This window comes from Podarcis pityusensis (genome assembly GCF_964106645.2).
Source record: "Podarcis pityusensis genome assembly, chromosome: 2".
Classification (NCBI taxonomy): domain Eukaryota; kingdom Metazoa; phylum Chordata; class Lepidosauria; order Squamata; family Lacertidae; genus Podarcis; species Podarcis pityusensis.
In genome coordinates, this window is record NC_138029.1 from 6,170,708 (window position 1) to 6,194,561 (window position 23,854).

At 49.1% G+C, this 23,854-nt stretch overlaps 1 protein-coding gene across 5 annotated transcripts in view; it reads left to right on the forward strand.

Moving 5' to 3' along the window:
* Positions 1 to 2,340: 2,340 nt before the first annotated feature.
* The window catches only part of ARHGEF25 (Rho guanine nucleotide exchange factor 25), a 76,417-nt gene continuing 54,903 nt past the window's right edge, over positions 2,341 to 23,854 (forward strand). The window contains exons 1-2 of one of the 5 annotated variants that reach the window (XM_080995459.1): positions 2,341 to 2,362; positions 7,342 to 7,486. In XM_080995459.1, coding sequence (XP_080851585.1) covers positions 7,378 to 7,486 — 109 coding nt within the window. In that variant the 5' untranslated portion in view covers positions 2,341 to 2,362; positions 7,342 to 7,377. Of the gene's footprint in view, positions 2,480 to 3,317; positions 3,416 to 5,471; positions 6,613 to 7,341; positions 7,487 to 16,614; positions 16,946 to 23,854 lie in introns of those variants that run through there. The other 4 variants (XM_080995456.1, XM_080995458.1, XM_080995457.1 and 1 more) reach the window with 4 other exon arrangements.

Genomic DNA, 23,854 nt, shown 5'->3' on the forward strand with positions numbered 1-23,854 from the left:
CTGCGTGGCAAGGGAGTGGGAGAGGGTACTGCTGCTCCCATCCCTCCAGGCTCCCCCCCCCCCACTCATGGCTCATGCTCTGCATTTTGGCTCCAGAAATGTGTTTTGTCTCTCTGGAAAGTGGGAATGAAAAACTACAGGAAATGAACATCCCGCAAGGGAGGGGGGAATGGCGGGGGAGCCTCATTACCGTATTTGCAGGGCTATAGTGGGCAACAGAGGAAGGAAGCAGTACCGTAATTGCATTGCAGATGCAAAGAGGCAGGGCAGTTGCAGAAGCTGCGCCTTAGAGAGTATAGAAAAGAGAACTTTGGGTGACTTTGCACAGCGGTGAGGGCGCCCTGAGGAGGTGGGGAGGTAGGGCAAACTCCCAAAATGAGAAAAGACCACAAGAGGCAATCATTGCCATTATTAAAACCCTTTAAAGGACATCAGCAAAGAAGGCATAGTGGCCCCGATATGATAATGCTAGGGAACAGGGTGGGGTGGGGATGTGGCATATAGGTCATACATTTAAAGCACGTGCCCCACAAACAATGCTGGGAACTGTAGTTTGTTTGGGTGCTGGGAATTGTAGCTCTGTGAAGGGGTAAACTGCGGTTCCCAGAATTCTTGGTGGGCAGTGGGACGTGTTTTAAATATATGGTGTGTACACAGCCTAAATATTCCTTCTCTCTGAATGTAACACTGAGCTGAAGTTCTATGCATACTTACTTGGACCAAGCCCCATTAGCCCCTGTTGGATTTACTCCTGAGTAAACATGCACATAGATTAAAAAGAGCAACAGGGAACAAAGTGACCTACGTAATCTTGGCTGTCGCTATTCTGATGATGCAATAAATGCCCCCTGAACATAGCTGGCCCTTTTGGGTGTCATGCATCCAAGAGGTGATGTAATACATAGCATAAGGTGGTATTCTGGATGCGGGTGGAGAAAACAGATGCTTCCCACCCCCTGAAGCACATCTCAGGCTGCTCAATAGTGCACCACATCTTCTTTGCCAATCCCTTCTTGTTCTGTGCGATGGCCACCCTGAAGCTGTCGGATTGGCCTGATCTAGAAGAAAGAGAAGAGGAGACTCTTGGTCTAGACTCCTGCAATCCAGTTTGGTTTGTAGGTAGTGGATCCAGCAATTTGTTGGGCTGCTGCGAAATTGCTCTTCCATTGATTCTGGCAGAGGGGGTTTAAATGGCTGTCTGGGGCCCAACTGCAGTGCTATTTGGTGGAGGAAGTCATGGCGGACTACAATGGCTCGCTTTCCTTTCTGGGCTATACAACAGGGGAGAGGAACCTGTGGCCCAGCAGACATTGTGAGGCCCCTACTCCTAACAGCCTCAGCCAGTGATCAGGCATGATGGAGCTGTAGCCCAGCATCTTCAGGGGGGCCTCAAGTTCTCCAGGCTTGTTGTAAAAGAATGATTGCTCAGCTGCATGTGGCAACCAGCTACGTGGCCACCTGTTCTCCTGGACACATGCCCCTTGTGTCCAACGACAGGACTGAGAAGCAGCAAGACAATGCTGAGTGCATGGGTCTCAGTGCAACCTGGGCTGAATCATTAAATGCCTGGTTTTACCACCTTCTTTTTCCTCCCACCTCTGCTGCGACCCCCAATAAGCTTCATTAAATACAAACCCCCAAATTTGGGATCCCTTCCAAACCCTTCGTAGGGTTTTGTATTCAGATTGTAGGTTTTTGTAGGGTGAGCCCCATGTTTTCTGGGGCTTCCCAAACTGAGTAATTGATACTTCAAACCAGGGTTTTGTAGTTAACACCCAGAAAGCAACAATTGTCTGATTCACTTCAAACCTGTGCCAGTGTTTTGCACAAAACGGTTACAAGACCCAGAAAAGGTTTGGAGGGGATCCAAAATGTCAGGGTTTATAGTTAACTAAGCTTCCTCTGTGTTTTATTTAAGCCAGTCCCTGTGTGAGAGTCCTGTAGTTTCCTAGGGCTAGCTGGTTTGCCCCTTCTGCTGCTCCTTCCTCTACCACAGCGCTATCGATTTTTTCCCATATATAGACTGAGCTTCCAGCCATGGCTGTGCAGTCAGGCTTTGTCCATAGTGTCCTCTCTGCCCCTCCCTGTCCCTAATCCATTGCTATCTAGGAGGCTGGATCTTCCCAGTGTAAATAAGGATGATGTTAAAGAGATAAAGGACTTAGAGTCCAGGCAGGGAGGGGTGCGGCTGGAAAGCAGCAGATTGTAGCAGGGAAGTTATGGTAGCTGGAAGCGGGCTGGCTGGGAACTGGTCTTTACTTGGCTGTCCCAGCACCAGCACACAGGCAGGGTGCCCAGTCTCCTCCCAGTCTCTGTCTCCCTTCCATGCCTCTGGCTCTGAAGCCAAGGGCGGTGGGAGAAGGTGAGCGGGACCCGCTGCATCATGAAAACCCCACCACGGGCAGGGGGGCGCACGGACCAGATGCTGGGGGCAATGGGGGATATCCTGACATCGCTGGCGCTACCCAGCCAACAGTGGGTAAGGGGGAAAGAAGACTTGGCCAAGGCAGCGAGGCAAGGAAAGGGGCAGACCTGACTGCAGAGCGGAGGATGTTTGGGAGAGGCGGGAGAGGCAGGAGTTGTTTGTGGGCCAGCTCTGTTGTTGGTTGCCGTCTGCCCAGGAAGGAGTGCCGTGCTTGAGAGGCGGTTCTGCTGCCATGCTTTGACTGTGCATTTGAGGAAAGGTGGGGGGGTGGCAGGGATGGAAAACAGCTCCCCAGCAAAGCAGGCTGGTCCTGTCAGAAACCCTTTGCTCCGCACCAGACCCAGTGTGGAAGAGACTGAAACTAATATGTTGCATCTGGCCTTTTGTACAGCACCTAGCACACAGACATCCCCAAAGGAACATTCTCTACTGATCCCTTGGCTGAGGCATGTCAGGGTGCCTTGTGCTGCAGATAGACACTTCTGTTTGTTTGCTTGTTTTGAAAGTCTGCCGTTGGCCCCAGATCAAAGGTTTCCCAATCCTGCCTGCCTAGGGCCCTTTCTCAATCCTCCAGGCACCTCCAGCCCTGAGGACGAGGGAGCGAGAGCCTCTCTCTGCCTTCTGTTCTCCTTGCTTCTGACTAAGCTGAGATCCCTAGGCATTGGGGTGAGTTTTCCCATTCCCCCCCCCCCCTGTTATTTAATGATTCTTACTGGCCCCTGTGATGTGGCAATGTTCTCTCTGGGGATTTCTGTTCTGATCTTTTGCTCCAGGCTGGAGCTGTGCCTCCCCCACCCCCAGCGCTGATATCCTCAGTCTGGGATGGAAAAGTCAGCTTGTGGGGTGTGGGGTGGAGCAGTGCTGCAGGGTGGGGCAAGCACAGCTCGAGTGGAAAAGTAAAGCTTGGAAGGCTGGGCTTAAAAATATATATATTCTCTTTGGAAATCTCCAGTCTTTGCATAACTAAATGGGCTGCATTGGACGAGGCTGGTAAGTTACTGGGAGGGCTTTTCACAGCAGAGGACAGTGTTCTGTGGCCCCTGTGGGTTTTGTGCAGTACAGTGGGGTTTTTGTAGGGTTTTTCTGAATCAGTGGTGGATGGCGCTTGTTGGGCTGGAAGGTTGGGAGCCCAGCAGTTAAGTGGGGCCAGAGCCAATGGCAAGCAGTGCCAACCCATTCTTGTTTTGACCCCATTGTCCTCCCTGCTGAGTTCTACAAGGGCAATGCAGAGACTAAGGAGAAGGAAGATGTCAGGAAAGGGCCCTCCTGGTTGCAAGGAGGAAGGCAGGCAGGTGGCGGCTTAGCTGAGGGCAGACTGAGGTTGTTGGGGCACTGCCCCCTTTGCCCTGAGGGACCGGCCTCCCCTGTTCTGAACTGTCTATAGTGGGGGTTTTGGCGTTATACTGGCTGGAGAGCCCTTTAGATGTTGGGGGGGCGGTGTCACTGGGGTACTCCAGTTTCTTGGTAGATCACACTTCATGGGCATCTTGACCCATTTTTATTAATGAGGCTTTTTAAAGGGGGGAAAACCCATGCCTGTCATTGAGACATTGTTTCTTCATTGACTAAAATGTATTCTCAGTTTCAAATTGACTCTCTTTCACTTTCTGATTCACATTAATGACAGTAGCCCATGGCGTGCAGATGTCGAGCAAGAGATCACATCTATGTAATACTTTCGAAGCACCATTATACCACTCTAGCCATCCTGGAGAATCCTGGAGATTGTAGTTTGTTAGAGAGTGAGAGGTCAACGCCCTTCGAAACAAAACAGTGCCCCCTGTGGTTCTCAGGACTCCCCATTACTGTTGAAGTGATATAATCGTGATTTCAGTGCATGGTGTGGATGTGACCAGGGAGAGAGAGGAAGAAAGGAAGTACAGTAAATTCTGAAAGAGAAAAGTGCTTTCCAGTTGGCCAAGGTGATAGCTCTGGCTTCTCATTTGTGATGCAGTTTGAATAGGTAAGAAACTGCTGGTCCAGGGGTCTTCTCCAGGGACTGAGAGGGACCTCTCCTGTTCTTACATTCTCCACATACTGCAATGTTCAGGGGAAGGAGCAGCAATTACAGATTATGTCTGGCCAGTAAGCCAAGCCAACAGCTGAGGACACCTGCCCAAAGGCCCTTTCTGTATCAACAGGTGGGGGAGAACATCCTTGAAATCCACTGAGTTACTGAAGGCCACCCCCCTTAGTGGACTGCATCTTGCATGGTAGCACTTTACTAGCTCACAGAAATCTTTCCTAGCCTATTTGCACAGCCACGTCTTCCAGGTGCACTTTTGAAAATCCTTGCTGTCGCAGATGAACACACACTGGCCCATCCCCAGAGTTTATCACCATGGAATCTGTAGCGTTTTGCTGGCCAGAAAGAGAAAAGAAGTCAACTTTCTCCCCCAGGTAGTCACCTATAGGAGAACTTTTACTCACTGTGGATAACCAGATTGTGGGGAGGGGCTATTTGCAAGCCTGATGTGATGATGCAGGTGGGTGTCTTCTAGCACCTGAGTTTTGCTGGATGGGACAGTGACCCTTCAGCATGGAACATGGGGTGGAGCACATGCTTCTCTAAGGGCACGGTTGCTTTATATAGGCTTACTCACATGCCAGAACCCTGATGCCTCTCCAGCATCTTCCGCCTGAGGTGCTCACATCCACTCTGCCTAATGGTAGGGCCAGCTCAGGCTACATGGAGTAGGGTGGCAAGAAACAAAGGAGCTTCTGTAACTTTTAACAGGTGTGCAAGCATACTAACTTGTTATGCCACAGTGCTGAGAGAAACTGTATCTCCTGGGATACTTTTTCTCCACACCTCTAAAAGATAGAGGAGTCCTGTCCTCCTTCGGATCTGGTCATTCTAATCTGGAGGTGTTTGAAGGAGATGTCAAATCCCAAGAAAGAGGCCACAACAGTGAAAGGGGTACCACAGAGTCAAGTGATTAGCAATAGACTGCAGGACAGACAGAATAAACTATTCCTCCCCCCCCCCCCCCGCCCACCATGCACATTTAACTTATTGGAACTCTCTGCCACAAGGTGTGATGGCTGCTGGCTTAGATTGTCATGAATTCATAGGTGATGCAACTGTTGATGGATGTTAGCTGCAGCTTAGGGATGTGGCCTTTCAGTTGTCTTGGACTACAATTCCCAGCATCCCTGACTACTGACCACACTGGCTGGGTCCGATGGGAGTTGGAGTCCAACAAATTGGAGCCATTCCTCTCATGTTTGCACTGCTTTCACTTGAGGTTTCCACACATATTTGAGGCGAGTTAGGTGGCTGCCAGGCAGGGCCTTCTTAGTGATGGCACCTCAGTTGTGAAATTAACACTCCAGAGAGGTCCACTGGTGCTTACTTTGCTGTCCTTTTGGCACCAGGCAAAGACCTTTCCATTCTTCTAAGCCTTTTATAGATTCAGTTTTTATCCTGCTCACTGTTTAATGAAAAATATAATAAAATATTTTTGGCTGAAATCTATTTGCTCTCCTTTTACCCTCTTGTTTCTGCTCTCCTCTTATCTACCTGTAAAAACCTCTTGTATCTTCCCAGTATCTACACACCATCTTCCAGTTGCTTAGTCAAAAACCTACTCTAGGGCTCTGACTTCCTTCTCTCACTCCAAAGAGCATTATAAAACACGGAAGCCTCAGATCTGCGATTACAAACTACCCAGTCATGCCAAAAGTCCATTTTGCCTGTAAGATAAGGCTATCAATGGATGCTGGTCATTGTAGCTACGGTATATATTACCTCCAGGCAGGAGTGCCAACTTGAATAAAAGATGGGGAGGGAGGGCAGGTAAGCCCTGCCCCATATAATATAGCACAAGACACGGCACACACACACACACACACACACACACACACACACACACCATTTGAATGGTAATGCCCATCACCTTTGAGGAGAGACCCACTCAACTATTTTATTGGGGAGACCTCTGTTTGTAGGAGTTGGCTCCTGTGCCTCCAGGCTTCAGAGGACATCTGCCTCCCCCTACCAGTTGCTAGAGACTACAGGCAGGAGAGTGCTGTTGCCCTCAGGTCCTGCTTGTGGGCTTCTGGTTGGCCCTTGGGGTGTCAGAATGCCAGACCAGATGGACCAGGCCAGCTAGGTTCCAGTTCAACAGTGCTTCCTAAAGTGGCCAGATGAATGCGTCCAGGACACCCAAAAGCAGGAGTTGAAGGTAATGGCGTGCCCTTGTTGTTTATCGTCAACATTTGGTATTCAGAAGTATATTTTCTCAAAACTTGGGTGTGCCTTTTAACTTTCAAGTTAATAGCTACTGATAGGCCTCTCTCATTCAGTGGGAAAAGAGAGTTCATTCTTAATCTCTGTGGGGCAAGACCTCTTTCTCAGCTCCCCTTCCCCACTCTCATCCCAATTGGGACCATCTGCATAATGTAAAATATGGACTGGACGCCTCCTTTTGCAAGGCTCTGAGAATCCCAGCTTCCTTGTCTGCTCTGATTCTCTTAAATGTAAGATTCTAGTCCTCACAGCTGAAGATGCTTGAAAATGAGTTGGCCACAAAATAAGAAGTAGAAAAGAAATGAGACCGTCATATTTTTCAGCTGCCATTATGTCTAAAGCTGTGTAAGTTTCTCCCCTCCCCTTCCCCAGGCTCTCAGATTTTTCTCATTTGTGGGAAACAACAAACAACTTGAATAAGAATATGGTGTGATGAGTGCAATATGTCTGCCAACTGTAGCTCTGGCATCCTCTGTGCTAATGAAAATGATCTGCAGACGATGCTAATTGCCTGCATCTAAAATATGCCCATTAGTGGCTGCTCTCCAGCTTGTGATCTATATCCCAGGACCTAGGCTGATCCTCCCCATAACAAACAGCTTGCACGCATCCACCCCTAAAAACCTGAACTGTTTTCCCCCTCCCGGCCTGTGCTTAATTGCAGCTGCCAGACATCTGCTCCCAAAAGGAGGGAGCTGAGATGCAGCCCCAGGCCAGCAGCAGCGCTGAGGCATCCTCCAAGGACGACAGGGAACAGCAGCCTGTGGAAGTACAGCATGCGGCCCCTGAAGCCCAAGCCACAGAAGGAGGTGAGCATCATTGTCTCATGAATATGCTTTGTCCCGTGTTAAGCTGGCTCCCCAGCCTTTCCAGGGCTGCTGAGGGAAGGAGACAGCTTGGCCATTTCCTTTTCTCTTACCATAAGGTTGCCAGATTTTTGTCAATGAATCCGGGGACACCTTTCAACTTTAATGGATTTTGTATGGGGACTGATTTGTAAATCCGGGGACCGTCCCTGGGAAACGGGGACGTCTGGTAACCTTATCTTACCGTGCTCCAAGCCCCCGTTTATTGTGCGTTCAATACAGTTTACTGGGACGGACCTAAGCCTTCCTTTCCAATAAATGTGTGTCCCGTAGCTTGCTGCTGAAATCCTGTAAGGTTTCAAGGCGCAAATGCTTCTGCGGTTTCTTTCTTTCTTTCCACCGTGCTTGGGTTGTGCTGTGGTGCAAAAGTGCCCCTCCAGACAGCAATAACATGGTAGCACTGAGGAGGCATCACACAGCATCTAATAAAGCGGAGTGGTGCATGGACCATCCAGTGACGCACCTTCCACTAATGCACTGTGATTACATCAATGACACGTTGCTGAATACACCTGTGAAAGACCACCACTCTGGAGGGGCCTCAAGGCATGTTCCCTCATCCCAGAGCCACCAGCACTGGCGGAGGAAGGGGGGTGCGGTGGGTGCGGCCCACCCCGGGTGTCATCCCTGAGGGGGGTGACATTGGCCCCTGGGATGCTTGCCCCACCCCCGGGTGCACAGCATGTGTGCTGCTCCAGGCTTCCCTGGGGAGCTTCCTCCATGAGTGGGCCTTAATAGCAGCTGTGCATTCATTGCCATTAGCCTAGCGCTGTCTATTGTGCCTATAGCAGTGGTTCCCCAAGGCTCTTTCTAGCCCCCCTGCCTGAGCTCCTTTAAAAGGAGGTGCTGGTCTCTGACTTTTTGCAAGCATGGTGTCACAGTCTCCATCACTGGAATCAGACCCTTCCAGCCTGGTCCATCTAGCCCAGTATTGTCCACCGCGACTGACGGTCGCTCTCCAGGGTTCCAGACAGGGAATATTCCCAGCCCTTCCTGGAGGTTTGAACCTGGGAATTGGCACTGAACTGCAGCACCCCCCAAACAGATTCTTTCTGGTGGGATGCCAGATCTAAAGCTGGTCCTAGGATGGTGGGGTAACCACTCACGAAAGAGTGGTTCTTCCCTTGACATTTAGAGGATCAAGCAGAAAACCACTTGGACCCATGTTTTCTAGGCAGGGTGCAAGCGGAAGTGTGAAGGAACCCTCTCAGCCAGAGCAGGACCTTTCCTGTGTTTTGCAAACCTTGGGCCTCGTTGATCTGCAAACCTTGAGCCTAACTGGCAGGAAGGGTGGGGTATAAACCGAATGAATGAATGAATGCTAAATAAGCTGCTATTTATTGTTTGTTTGTTTTTGGTCTGAAGGGTGAGGTAAAAATGCTTGAAATAAATAGATACATGCAAGCAGCTCTTTCTGTTGGAGAAAAGCAGCTCTGGGGAGGGCAGTTTGAAGCTAAGAAGCACAAGCTGGGTGATAACTTTCCCCCTGGCTGCTTTTTCCAGAGCAGTTATTTCCCCAAAGGTCCTTTTCCCAAAAAAGGCTCCAGGCTCATGGTTATGGTAGGGGACCTGCTTTGCACCCAGAAGGTCATAGAATTAATTCCTGATCTTTTCAGGTAGGGTAAGCTCCTGTCTGAAACCTGGAAGAGCTGCTACCAGCCAGTGTGAAGCAGGGATGGGGAACCTGTGGCTCTCTGGTTGTTGCTGAACTCCCAGCTCAAGGATGGTGGGAGTTGTGGACTAACAGTATTTGGAGGGCCACAGCCCCTCCAACTCTGGTGCAGATTTCTGAGCTAGATGGGCAAATGGCTTTGATTCTGCACAAGGCATCTTCCTATGTCTTTGCAAACCGACATTTGGAATACTGCCAGGCAATAAGTGGTGGAGGTAGGGGATATCTTTCAGTTGGAAATGGCCAGCAAAGCATCCATTCAAAGCATCTGCCTCCCCAGGTTGCTTTTAAGTTCAAAGCAAAACTGATGGGCTGTTATAGACAGGTATACATATATGTAGTTTGCCACTATGGTCCAAACAAAACATGACAGTGGGAGATCTGTGCAGAAAGGAAGATTTAATATTTATTTCCCTAGTTTACAAAAACCCTCATCTCTGCTAATTGCCCTGTGGTCTAGTTGTACCCTAAATCATGTATGAATGATATTGCAGTGCATTCATCCGACTCTCAGAGCATCATTTTGGAGATTGTCTTCAAGGGATTTCCCCACATTTGTGTCTTCATAGCCTAAAAGCTACACTGTTTCCATGCTGTGGCATAAATACATGTTTTGTCAGCTTGTCCCAAGTGACCAGTCGTAATGGAAGTATGAATAAGAAAAATAATCATAGAAGTTGGCTGCAGGCTGCCCCTGGGCCAAAACTGTCTCAGTAAAGGTAACTGATCATCCTGGCAATCCAAATCCCCCTCCTGGGTCATCTGCTATGCTGTGCTGTGTTGCCTGAAATGGTTGGTACTCCTGAAAATGTAGCAAACACCATCATATTGGCAAGGGGCTTGTTGTGTGTCATGCGTTGCCATTGTGTTATTGTTGCTTTCCTATTGACTGAAGGCTAATTGAGATGATATATCGGGGAGGATTTTTATGCATCTTTTACATGCTGTGTACCACTTGAGACTGTGGAAAGAACAAATCAACAACATGGAACTGGGAAGAGGAAATGGGGACGGAGAGGAACTGGTGGCAGTGAAATGGGCAGCATGGAAGTGCAAGTGAGTTGTTCTTCCTGATAAGTGGGTGAGCCCTTATTGTAGGGATGGGGGGAAACTGTGACCCTCCTAATGTTGCTGGACTCCCTCCTCCTTGACTATTGGCCATGCTGCCTGGAGCTTATGGGAGTTGTAGTTCAATAGCATCTGAATATCCACAGGCTTCCCATTACTGCTGTGGGGTCACCAGATATAGAGTTACTCTAACCTAAAAGTTACAGAGCATAGACAACCGAGGTGAAGTTATCCCTTTCCAGATAGGGTCATAGCTGGGCCATCAGAGGAGGCTGATGGAAGGCACTCCATGCCACCAAGGCCACTTTCCTCAAGTGACAGAAGTGGAGTGTAACCCCATCCAGAACAGGTTGAGCTCCACCCAACTAGTTAGTGGCTCAGTTTTATCTGTTGGCCAGTCCATTTGTTGATCAAGATGGGGGTCTTAAGAGGCTCTTAAGCACAATCAAATGAATTCCCATACCCTGTGAACCACGGATGCATGAGGAGCAAGTCTCTGTCCTTCAACCTTGGTCCAAGAGACACAGCACAATACATGCAAGTAGAATTCGAGTGGAAGTTTGTTTGTTTGTTTGTTTGTTTGTTTGTTTGTTTGTTTGTTTGTTTGTTTAGAGTAAATCATAGGAGTGAGAGCCGATCTGGATGAGGACTGCAGTGGGGGCAGGCAAGGAACCAAAGCCTACTTATCCCTCACCGGGGTGTGATCCAGACTGGGGTCTCGTGTCTGCTGTGTACTCTTGCAAAACAACATTTCATGAACACTGACTTGTCTAGAATGGCAAAATTAGTGAACCACCTTGTGGGGGCAATTGTGTGGATGAAGCGGGTAAGCAATATAAAGGAGTTGGCATTCAAGGTCTATTGCCGTCAAGAAGTTGTTGCTGTTGTCCTTTCTATGGGACCTCTATAAACCAAGCAGCACACATAAAACAAAGTAAAAAGACACAGCAGGCTCTGCCCTCAGGATTACATTCTGAGTAAAACATCTTGTATGAGGGGGATGTTGGGAAAAGGGCAAGTTTAGAGGAAGATGAAGGGAAGAAACCATTTATTTTTTTAATGGGATTTTGTACAGTGGAAGGAACCAGACACATGCCAGAAGGGGAGAGGATGTTCTAATGGTGGCAAGCAGCAAGGGAGACAGTGTGCAGTCAAGGAATCGGGGATTTGATTCTGCCTTTATGGGGCCCAAGACTTCCAAAGGATGGAGAAGGGGCATAGAAAAATATATATTTTTTGGCCGGCTGGGGGGGATAGCTCAGCCAGTGGGAACAAGGGAATGAAGATAGAAAGAGGGAGACAAATTCAGGAAAGAGTAACTTGATCATAGCAACGAGCAGAACAAATTAGGCGAGTGGAATAATTAAAAACAGAAGCAAAAGGATTGATGGAAAAGGCAGGAAGACCAAGCAAGAGAGCAGCTGCAAGAGTCAGTTCAAGAAGGAATGGGGAGAAGGAGCGAAAGCTTCAGCTGGCTGTGGAATATTTGTTCTTAGAATAACTAGCAGCTTGCAGGATGGTTTCCATGAACAACAGGCAGGAAGGGAAAACAAGCTAGGAATACTCCAGACCCATTTACATCTCTTTAGTGATGTCTTATGTGCAGAGATGAAAATAGGAAGCTGCCTTCTGCTGAGCCATAGGCTATGGGTGAAATTCAGTGCAGCACTATGTGGGTTATGCACTCTGGGAGCAAGGTCTGCTTGTGCAACAGGATCCCCCCCCCCCCGTCCTCTTCCTCCCCACACCCTCCCAGCTCAGTATTATCTGCACTGACTGACAGTGGCTCTATGATCTCAGAAAGGGGTCTCTCCCCCAGGCCCACCTTGAGATGCCAGGGGTGTAACCTGGAACCGTTGCATGCAGAGCAGATGCTCCACCCACTTGGTTACGGACCTTCCCCAAAGTGGGTGGAGGTGGAGGCAGGCACCCTGCCTGTTCCATCTGCTTGGCAGTCAGAGAGGTGGGAACATGAGTGTTTTGCCTTCCTTGGTTCTCCAGTAAATGCCAAGTCTTACTGCTATTAACAAGTTTCTCCTCACATCTAGGGTGCCAGGGGAGGGGGGGCAGGGAAGGAAGTTCTTGTAATCCATGTGCCCTGCACATGAACCCCCAGCTAGCACAGCTGATGGTCAGGGATGATGGGGTTCGGAGTCCAACCACATCTGGAAGGTATCACATTGGCTACCCATTCACTGTTGTATGAAGTAAGCCAGACTCCAACAACCTGGATCTGGAAGAGGGCTGGTGGCCTCCAACTCTGTATTAGGGTCTTGGGGAGGAATGTTTTGTTCTGCCAAGAGCTGGGCTGGTGGCTCTGTTTCTCATCCAGAAGCAACCTTAATTGACCATTTCTGTGGCCTAAACAAGAACAAGAGTAGCCCTGCTGGCCTTAACATCCTGTTCTCACAGTGGCCAACCAGATGTCTCTATGGGAAGTCTGCAAGCAGGACATGACTGCAACAGCCCTCTGGCATTCAGAGGCAGGATGCCACAGAAACTGAAGGTAGTTCACAGCCAGCATGGCTAGTAGCCATTGATAGCCTTAACCACCTCCCTCTTTTGAAGCTATCCAAGCAGGTGGCCATCGCTTTGGGATAGCAAAGCTGCCGCCTGCTGTATTTCCAGTGAATCCATTATCTGCGGCTTTTTCTCACCCCTTCAGAAGGTTTTTGTCAAGTGGGAAGTAGAATAGCCAGCTAATTAAAAGGGCAAAGCTGAGATATTCTAATCCACTTGAGCAATAGTGATCATAGGATGATCAGAGGATGATCCCAACCCAGTCAGATGGGCAGCAAACAAATAATTGTTAATATTAGTATTAGTACATGGCAGGGTTGTTTCCACCCCCTCCCAATGTTTCAAATCTCATTTGCAGGTCTGCCTACACATCTGTGTGGTTGGATGTCCCCTGTCTGTCCACACCAGAGGGTTGAGAAGGGGTGTGGATATCTTCATATGGCTTATGTTTTCAAATCAGATCAAAGACGGTTTGTGGTAGAGGGGAAAACATATAAAAATGCAGTATTTTTCAAGAAACTACAGGATAGATGTGGATTGGGTCTAACGCCATGAGTTCACGGCTCAGTGGGAGCATGCTGGACACAGATTAAACAGGAGTGTCTGCACAGCATAAGGGTGTGATGGCATGTGTGTGGCTCAGTCCCTTTCCCCAAGGATATTCTCCTGCACCCCCAGCTTAGTATTGCTACAAACTGATTGGACTCTGTTTTCCCCATTTACCAATGCTAACCCGGTGGGCATTTTAGAAGAAAAGTGTCTTGACATATGTCCATGAAAGATTGCCACTCTCCTTCCTGCCCTGCCTCCACAGCAGATGTACCATCCACACACACACTGCTGCTCTGCTTCTTGTTTCTGCCACTCTTCTGTGCTCTTTTTATCTACTCTTCCCCAGTTGTTGCTGGACTACAGTTCCTATCATCCCTGACCATTGCTATGCTGACTGGGGCTGATGGGAGTTGGAGTCCAACAACATTTGGCAAGCAGCAGGTTGGGGAAAGCTGCCCTCTGTCTAAGCTGATTTGCCATCAGATCTTACCGTGTGTGAGAGATCCAGATCTGCAAACATTCAGCCATTCTCCTGTTCCAGTGGCATTCTGGCTGCAGCCTGGTCCTCTCCCTTGCCTCCCTCCTTTCCCTAATTAATTTAACATCCACCCAATTAATTTAACATTCATTTCCTCCTGGGAATTGTAGTTTGGAAGGGGAAGGAGGGAGATGAATAAAGCTTCTGAACAGATCATTCTTAGCACCTTCCAAGAAACCATGGCAGCTTATGTAATACAAAACCAAAATAAGTTTATGATCAGGGACATAGCATTACTAACATATAGAAGGCTTGAGGAGTGACGACTGATGAGCATATAATAAGCTCTTTGAGAATTGGAGTTTATTCACGAATCATTAGCATATAAAACCTCAGGATGGTGTATGGCTATATGTATTATATTTATATAAATCACCTGCCATATACTGTGTTAATCTTAAGGGCATATGAACATTAGAAAACTGTTTTGCTCTCTGGTTCCCCTTTCTGTTTGCTCTTACTCTCCTTTGTATCATTTATCAAAAAATATTGTTGACAATTGTAAACTTGTCTATTGATAGTGAATTGCCTTTAATTCTTTTCTGGATGTTTATATTGGAAATTAATCTTTTGCACTATTTTTTGTTGCTGCTACTGCAAATATAAACCTTGCAAATGTGGCTACAAGGTGAGGCAAGTACCTAAGACTGTCAGGGTGCTTATATCCAGAATTATAATTTATTTAACTGCATCTATACCCCACCCCATTGCCAAAAAGGCTCTCAGAGCAGCTAACAAAAATCAGTACTGAGAATGCCAACAGGCTCACAGTCTAAAAAGGCATGACACACAAGGAAAAAAGAATGGGAGGAAGGAGAGGAAAGCAAGTTCAAGCACAAGTTCATAGTTGCAGCTGAGGTCAGTGGCTGCTCTGGTTGTCTTGCCTTTCGCCAGTATCGATAGCAGTAAGAAGCAACCGTTCCTGAGATCTTAAAACCAAAGAGCCAGGCTTTGAGCTGTGCCTGAAAGCAATGCTCACAAGAAGCCTGTCCTTGTCTCCCCCAATATTTTTGGATTTACTGTGACAGAAAAGGGCCCTGGCATGCTGAGTTGGTAGAGTAGATTGTACCACATCAAATTGCAGGTGAAGGATGTCCTTTCTGAAGGCTTCCTTATCTAAGGAATTTTATCCCTGCAAGTAAAATGCACAAGGGGGGAAAGGTTCTGTCCAGACCTATTTCCTCATTTGACTGCTTGTGTAAACCAGCCCAACAAATGTGAAATTGAGTTGGGCAGGTTCAAAGTGCCCCTGGGAAGAGATTTAGCCTCTGGGCACCCCATTCTCTCAAGGCCAACACTAGCCATTGCATTGTGCTGATTCTAAGAAGCTAGGAAATGTCTTCAGGTGAATACTCAAGCAATATAAGGGCTATATGCTTCAGCTAAACTCTCTAAGGCAGGGAGAGGGAACTGGTGGACTTCAGATGTAGATGGACTATGGCTCCCATCATCCTTGACTCTTGACTAAGTTAGCTAGGGCTGATGGGATTTGGAGTCCATCCTTGGTAATGAGGGAAGTAGAATTCTGTTCCCCATACATGTTGTTAGGGGAGGGTGGTTCAGTGCATGTGGCAGGGAATGAGCTCTCACACACCCCTCTGTGTGAAAGCATGGACATGGTGGCCAAAGATGAATGAGGTTCTGTGTCTTCATATAATGAAAAGAAGAATTAACAGACCCTGCACTGGACTGGGACTGCTTTATAACGCAGCCAACATTTCAGACACTCACCAAGCACTTTTGTGCCACATTGTGGCATACACACACACTGTCATTTTAACTTCACAACAAGCCTGCAAGGTAGGTTAAGAGTTAGTGACATGCTTCCTGCTTAAGCAAGGATTTGAAGCTGGATTTTCCCAGTCTTAGTTAACAGTCTTAACCACCACCCTGACTTGGCCAATCGCCACATGTATCTGCTTCACTTGAACCTGGGGCTCATAAACGCAGCACTCCTGATTTGTGCACATCACAAAACGAATGTGTGTGTGTGTGTGTGTGTGATTGTCATGTGACTGTTTCCACATGCATTCTGTTTTCCTGCGTGGAATTGCTTTCTGCGTAGGAAACGTGGAACATTTGCAAGCAGCCCTGAGCTCCTACCCAGCACCCAATCACCCACCCTTGCGCACTGGGGACAGGAAATAGCTGCGCAAGGAGGCCACCTCAATATGGGATAGATCCTGGGGGTGGGAGTAGGTCTGCCTGGCTCTTCCCACACCTATTTATGGAACCCAGATTCTGTGTGTGTGTGTGTGTGTGTGTGTCCCCGTCTGCACGCGGAAACAAAATGCAACGGGGCTGAACCCCCGCAGCCGAAAGGCAGGAGTTGTTTGTTGCCCATTCCTGGGCATTCCCTAACTTTGTGCTTTCTGAATAGTCGCCCCCCCCCCTTTTCCCTTGTACGTGCGGAACCCCGCTTCTGATCTGTTCCTTCTCTCCTCTCTCCCCCACGCGGGCACGATCGTGGCTGCCAGCTCCTGACCCCGGCGCTGCGCCCACGGAGTCTTCCTCTCCCATCTCTGCCCCCCGCCTCCCGCTCGTCCTTACCCTTCGCTCGCCTCCAGGGTGGCGGGGGACGCAGAGAGCTCTGCCGCCCCCCGCTCGCCCGCCGTGCCCGCTGCAGGCTCCACTGCTGCAATGGCTCCGCGGGCGGGGGGTGGAGGCGGCGGCGGCGGCGGCGGTCTGGCTCTGGGAAGCTCTGGAGATCTCGGCGAAGACAGAAGGAGGGAGGCAGAGATGCTGGGGGTGGCGGCGGCGGGAGAGAAGCTGCAGAGGCTCCTCCCCGCCCTGGGCAGTTCCAGCCCAGCCCTGTTGTTCTGTCACTGAGCGCAGGGCTGCGGTGGCGGGAGTCGCCCCCTCCCGCGGGCCCCCTTCCCCGCCCGGCCCGCCGCCGCCGCGCTGCCCCTGCTCCATGGCTGGCACAGCGGGTGACAGAGCCCAGCGCGGCCGGGCGGCACCATGAGGGGCGGGAGCCAGCAAGGCTGCGCCTGCCCCCACTTGTTCCGCAAAGTCCTGGCCAAGTGCAGCTGCTGCCCCTCCCGGGCGCGAGGTGAGTGGGGTGGGGCGGGTGGTCCTGGCAGCGACGCTGCTCCCCTCCCTCTCCCTCTCCCCCGTCCACTTTCTCTGGCACGGTCAGGGCCCTGATTCTGCCCTTCCGCCTGCAGAATGCGAGCCCGCTCTCCCCTGCCCACCCCCTGGGTGGGTGCCACCTGCCGGATAACCCAGCGCTGCTTCCTGAAGTGGGCATCAGCATCAAGCAGCAGGGCATGGGCGTTGTCCTTCCTCCCTGCTGGGCAGCCTCACCTGGTGGTCCTGGCTGCTGCCATCTCTTTGGAGCCACTCTCAGGCCCCTGTGGCTGGGGCATCTTCATCTCCTGCTAGCCCCTGGCACTAAAGGGCATTTGCTTTCTATGCTGGGCATCTCTGCGGTTCATCCCTCTGCCCAGGCTCTGAGGGATGACTTTCCCCTCGTGGTGTCTCTCGTTGACATCACCCCCCCCCCTTTATACCAGCCTTCCACTTTTTGCTTCCAGTTTCTTTGCTTTCAAGCAAGGAATGGCACAACACAATGTCTGTGCGTTTGCCAAGCTCATCTTAGAGGTGCCACTCCCTTGTGGCCAGAGTTGATGGGTGCTCACAGGAAGATGGAGTGAGGTGGGGGTGGGTGGGGAGGTGCTGGGAAAAGTTTCTGGCAAGAATCAGGAACGTTTGGAAAATGGGTGGTCCTATGTCTTAGCTGCCAAATTGGGGGTTGGTGGGGATGGAGGTGAGAGAAAAAGTGAAGGGTGTTTGTGCATTCTGTGGCTTCTGGTCCTTGTTTCTGTACACAAGTGTTATTTTTAGCATATATGAATATGCATACATCATGCAGAAGAGAGCATCCCTGCTTCTGTGTGTGCATGATTGTGATTGTGTGTGCACCAAAACAGTGTATTTAGAGTTGCAGAGGTATTTGTGAATTAGAACTCTTCACGCATCTCTTTAGGAGCTGTGTGTGCATCTCTGTGTACATAGGTCTGTCTCTGTGTTCTACCATGCTTGTGGGAGGCTGTGTGCACACTGATGATGTGTGTGCATGGGTGAGAGAGTGTATGTGTGTGTGTGAGGGAGAAGAGAGATACACACACTATATGTGTGGGGGGGAGGCTGTTTGCATGTGTGTAGAAAAAGCTGAGCAGGAGGAAGGTGTGTATGTGTGTTTGTTTGTCCTTTGTGCCTGCGAATGCACATCTAACAGGCTGTGAATGGATTGGCTCCGATACCCTTTTGGTGTGCCATGCTCTGTGTGCAGGCTGGAGAGAGTGTACAGCACACTGTGCATGGACACGTTTTAAAAACAGGAGCGACGCAGATTACAAAGCACTTGGTATGTGGAGATGCCAAGCCAGCCTTCCAGGAGTTGCTGAGCAGAAGGGGGGGGGGTTATGGTGTGCTTCAGGAGCTGGCTGTTGGGTGCTGTTACTTCCCCACTGCTTGCTACTGCCTCTGTTTCCATCTGGACTTCATTGCCCAGAAAGTCTAGGTTAGGTTTGAAAGCCATTAAGATTGGTGATGGGGAAATGAAAGGGTTATGACCTGAGGAGCTGTAGTGGGGATGGAGGTGGTGTAGAGCCAGGAGCTGTATCCCTGGCATTCTAAGAGTTAAAGCTGATCTTGTATGTGTAGGTATAGAATCATGGGACTGTAGAGGTGGAAGTGACCATAGATGTCATCTAGTCCAACCCCATGCGATGCAGGAATCTTTTACCCAACGTGACCCTGAGGTTAAGGGTCTCGTGCAGTACTGAAGATAACCACAATCTCTTCTTATACATAGCTCCTTTGCTGATCCTTATGCAGAGGCATAGCTATGGGGGGCATAGCTGGGTTTTTTGCCCCGGGTAAAGCCTCCAGAGGGGCGCCATTGAGGTTCCCAGATAGTGTGTACGCAAATGCACTGGTTATGGCACTGGTTGTATCTGTGGGTTTTTTTATTTCAGTGAATCCTTTCCCCATTGATTCTCTGCTTGTGAGCATGGGCGTAGCCAGGATTTATGTTGGGGGGGCAGGACTTCAGTTAAGTATTTTTATTTATTTACTTGATTTAGGCGGAGGGCAGCTGCTCCCCTGCCCCCTCTTGGATACACCCATGCTTGCAAGTGTGGGTGGAGGATAAGCACCATCTCTTCTTACACATAACTCCTTTGCTGACCGTTATGTCTAGAAGTCCCTTCTAAAGGCTTGCAGCCTGCCATGTGGAACCTCAGGAAGTTGCAGAGGTTCTGGGCCATGTGCTTGGAAGCAGTGCAGTGCCCTGTCCATGTAGGGTCCTGTCCAGGCCTGTAAGGTCCCTCTGGATGAGAGTGCACCCCACAGCACACCTGATACTCCTCCCTTGCAAAGGAAGCTCCAGCAAAAAACCCCGCATCTGGGCCCAGTGGCAAAGGGCATCTGCTTTGCATGCAGAAGTTCCCAGGATCAGTCCCCTGCATCTCCAGGTACATTTTGGAGAGAATCCATCTAAAACCCTGGAGAGCCACTGGCACTTAGTGAGCTTGGTGGACAAATGATCTGGCACGGTATAAAGCAGCTACCTTTGTTTCTGTGAAGCTTGCCTCATGGAGAATCCTCTGAAATAATACAATTTGAACACTGGGCTTATTTTTGTGTGGAACAGAGCAAGATGCACAGTTGTATATCCATATTATATATGAATGTAAAGGTTCTGTGTCTGTGTGAATTGTGATCCTATACTTGGCTCCAGGGAGTCTTCTCATGTCTTCTGCCCAGGAAGTTCAGCGAGGTGTACATGGTTCTTCTCTCTCCCAACTTTATCCTTCCAACAGTCCTGTGAGGTAGATTAGGCAGAGAGACATAGACTTGCTCAAGCTCATTTGGTGAGCTTTGTGGCCAAGTCAGGATTTGAACCCTGGTCCCTCGGATCCTAATCCAGCACTCTTATCCATTGCACCAAAGTGGAACTTAAGTAGAATCTTATTCTGGATGCTCTTCTCCTTGGGTGTTGACTCTTGATGGGGTTGCTCCCCTCCAAAGGTAACAATGTGTGGGGAAGACAGACTAATTCTGGCACCAGTGACTTATTTGGGGGGAGTCCCACCTTAATTCTATTGTTATGCTCAGACTCTAACAGATAAACATTTGGTTGGTATTAAATGATAGTATTAAATAACTCCCAGAGAGAGGTGTGGATTTTTATTTTTTTAAGAGTGTTATATATGCTGGTAAAAGGGACCCCTGACCGCTAAGTCCAGTTGCGGACAACTCAGGGGTTGCGGCGCTCAGATCGCTTTACTGGCCAAGGGAGCTGGCGTTTGTCTGCAGACAGCTTCCGGGTCATGTGGCCAGCATGACTAAGCCGCTTCTGGCGAACCAGAGCAGTGCACGGAAACGCTGTTTACCTTCCCGCCGGAGTGGTACCTCCTATTTATCTACTTGCACTTTGATGTGCTTTCGAACTGCTAGGTTGGCAGGAGCAGGGACTGAACAACGGGAGCTCACCCCGTTGCGGGGATTCGAACCACCAAGCTTCTGGTTGGCAAGCCCAAGGCTCTGTGGTTTAGACCACAGCACCACCCGCATCCATACATGCTGATATAGTGCACCTACACCTGTAAGTAGCACTGTGATTCTTCTTATCCCAAATGTTGGGTTTGTATCTTTTCATTCATTCCCAGACGTTCTGTGGGTTTTCCTTTTCAAGTTCTCTGCTCCATTTCCACTGGCCCTCCAAGCGTTCCCAAAATTGGTTGCTGCCCGATTTCTTTGATTTGATGGGATTGGAATTGGGCCTCTTGGGTCTGATGAGCAGCTGTAATGATGGTGGCTGTGGCCCTTAGTGAAACTGGAACAGAAGCTGCGGGATCCAGGAAGCCTGACTTCTGTTCCCATCTCTGAGAGAGCAGTTGGGACTTGTGGAGAAGCAGCTGGTATTAATTTCCTCTTCCTGATTCAGAGATCAGAGATGGTTGTCCATGTCCTTTTCCCACAGTCAACTGGCAGAAGTGTCCATTGCTTCCACATTCCCAAGCCCCCTAACCATGGTAACAGATCAAGTGAGAGGCAAGCTAAGCTTCCATTGAGGAAAAAGGGGGCACTCTTATCTAGGAGCCCCCCCCCACATTTAGACCTCCTAGTATCGTTGTTGTTAAAATTTCAGAGAGAGGAGCTCTGTGTTGGGAGTGCAGGTTTGAGGAAAGAGTGCCTTTAAGCATGTGCAGTATGTCTTCTCTCAAACCTTGGGGTGATTGCAGCCAATTCCGGTGCATGTCGTGGGATCAGGGGCAAACGTGTCTGCCACAAAGACACATTTCAGCTGCACCCCTTACTTTAGAAATTAAGCGTTGTGGAAGGATGAGGGTGAGTAGGCGGGACAGACCAGCTCCTCTTGCCTGCTCCACGCCACAGGATGTTCCTTGAGAATCTGACCCTGGAATAAATCCTGGCCCCGGCCCAGGCTTCCGTGACTCACCATTCACGCTGCAGCTGGCTGCTCCGGTTACCAACAACTCCCCCAGTTTAGATATGGCTGGAGCTGCTCCCAGATTGGGCGGTGGGGAGGGGAGCACTTGATATACACTGCCCCCTTCTTTTTCTCCCCACCTCCCTGCTCCCTCACCCATGGCCTCAGCAAACATGGCATGGAAACATTTCCTGTGGTGAACGCTACAAAACGGGTGGAAAATCTGTGTGGCCTAGTGTGAGGAGGCTTCTTGGCTTGAGCCAAGCCAGGTATCGCCAGGGCTTAGATCCGGGAATTGGTCTCATGAAGAAGGCAGGGACTCTGAGCTTGTGCAGAACGTCTTTTCCTCCACATTAAGACAGCTACATGATCTGAAATAGAAGGAAGAGTTTCCAAGTCAGACAGTATCAGGTTTTTGGCAGGCCCGAGGCTTGGCATTTCTCGTTTTAGAAACTCCATTCTGGGGTGGGGTGTGTGCCTGTGTGTTTCTTCTGTCAACCCTAAATAGAGAAAGAAAAGGAACATCATTAATCAAATAATTGCGTTTTTATACCACCACCTTTCTGCCAAGGCAGCCAACATGGTCCGGCTGGATTGCAGTGAATTATCAGTCAGCACTTCTCTCTACCTCTGTGGAGTTTAATGCGTTAGAATTCAGGTTATGAGAGAACAGAAGAAGAGCCCTGCTGAATCAGGCCAAAGGCCTCTCTAGTGCATCTTTCTGCAAGAGAACAGCAGCACTCGTGTGATTTCTAGCATATTGCCTCTGGAGGTAATATAGTCACAATGACTAGTAACTATTGATAACCTTATCCTCCAGGGATTTGTTTAATCCCTTTTAAAAGGTAAAGGTACCCCTGCCCGTATGGGCCAGTCTTGCCAGACTCTAGGGTTGTGCGCTCATCTCACTCTATAGGCCGGGAGCCAGCGCTGTCCGCAGACACTTCCGGGTCACGTGGCCAGCGTGACAAGCTGCATCTGGCGAGCCAGCGCAGCACACGGAACGCCGTTTACCTTCCCGCTGGTAAGCGGTCCCTATTTATCTACTTGCACCCGGGGGGTGCTTTCGAACTGCTAAGCCATCCAAATTGGTGGCCATCACCACAGCCTGTGAATTCTTTAGTTTATGTTTGTGGTGTGAAGAAGTACTTCATTTTGTCCGTCCTGAACTTCCAAACATTTGGCTTTCCTATATTATGAGAGAGGGAGGAAAAACTTCTCCATATCTGCTTACTTCACACCATGCATAATTGTTCACCTCTATCACTCAACTTTTCCCCTTCAACTAAATAGTCCCAAATCTTATAACATTACCCCTTAGGAGAGTTGCGCCAACCACTTTATTCACTTTTGGCTGTTCTTTTCAGCTAGTATTTATTGGTTTTACTTATCTCTGGGGAAGGAGCATTGAATTGAAGTATCAGAATTGGAGTATAACTCCCTTTGCATTTTGCCAGCGAGGAGCAGACTGCCTGAGCAGGATGAAAATTCCTACTGGGCAAAGATCTGCTGATTGGAGCCAGGAGCACCTAATACTTTCTACCCAATACCACTCCTGTTTGCTCTGTGTTAACGGATTCAGAATATAACTCCCACTCACTAAGTGCCATACCTGCTGCCACAAACATGGATTAGAATCCTTACTTTGCCCCTAAGCATGCAGTGAAAATCTGGGAGAATATCCAACCCTTCCACCAGTTCTTTAGCCACTTTGAGGGTGAGTGCTGCAAGGTGGTTGCAAGGTGATAGATAACATGTTAACTAAACCTTAGTAAAGGCATAGCCAGGCTGTCACTGTTTTCAGGTGAGATTAAATCACATGCCACCCAAATTCATGCTGCACAAGTATGGTTGGTTAGGAAGTCTAGCACAGCAAACCTGTTTCCCCCAAGATCAGACTTTCTGTGATATGGAAAGTGATGGGAAAATGCGGTGGAAAATGTGATAACGCTTTCTTTGATGCAATGTCATTTAACTTTCCTGTGAACAAATCAGAATGAAAGCTCCTTAATTAGCCAAAGTTGTCTAATCTCACTAAAAAATCAGGATGAAGGCTCAATAAACACGCCATCTAGAAGCACCTTGATCTTGAGCATATGATGGCCAAGTAATCTCATTATAGGCATTTGTATCTCTCTTCCCCCTTGAACCTGTTTGTCAGGTTCAGAATCGGCCTTACTCTGTCTCCTCTCTCTACTCTGGTGGGTATCCTCCTGCCAGGCGCCCAGAAGCTTCTATAGTTCCTGTCCCAGACAAGAGTGGAGTTGGATGCTATTAGCAGTCTGGATGAAATGGAAGCAGCTCTGCTTATTACCCCACATTCCAGCCTTCCAAAACTATTGCTGTAAACAGTAAATAATTCAGGACGCTGGTCCCTTTATTTCATAGTATAAAGCAGGCTTCCTCAACCTTGGCCCTCCAGATGTTTTTGGCCTACAACTCCCATGATCCCTACCTAGCAGGACCACTGGTCAGGGATGATGGGAATTGTTGTCTCAA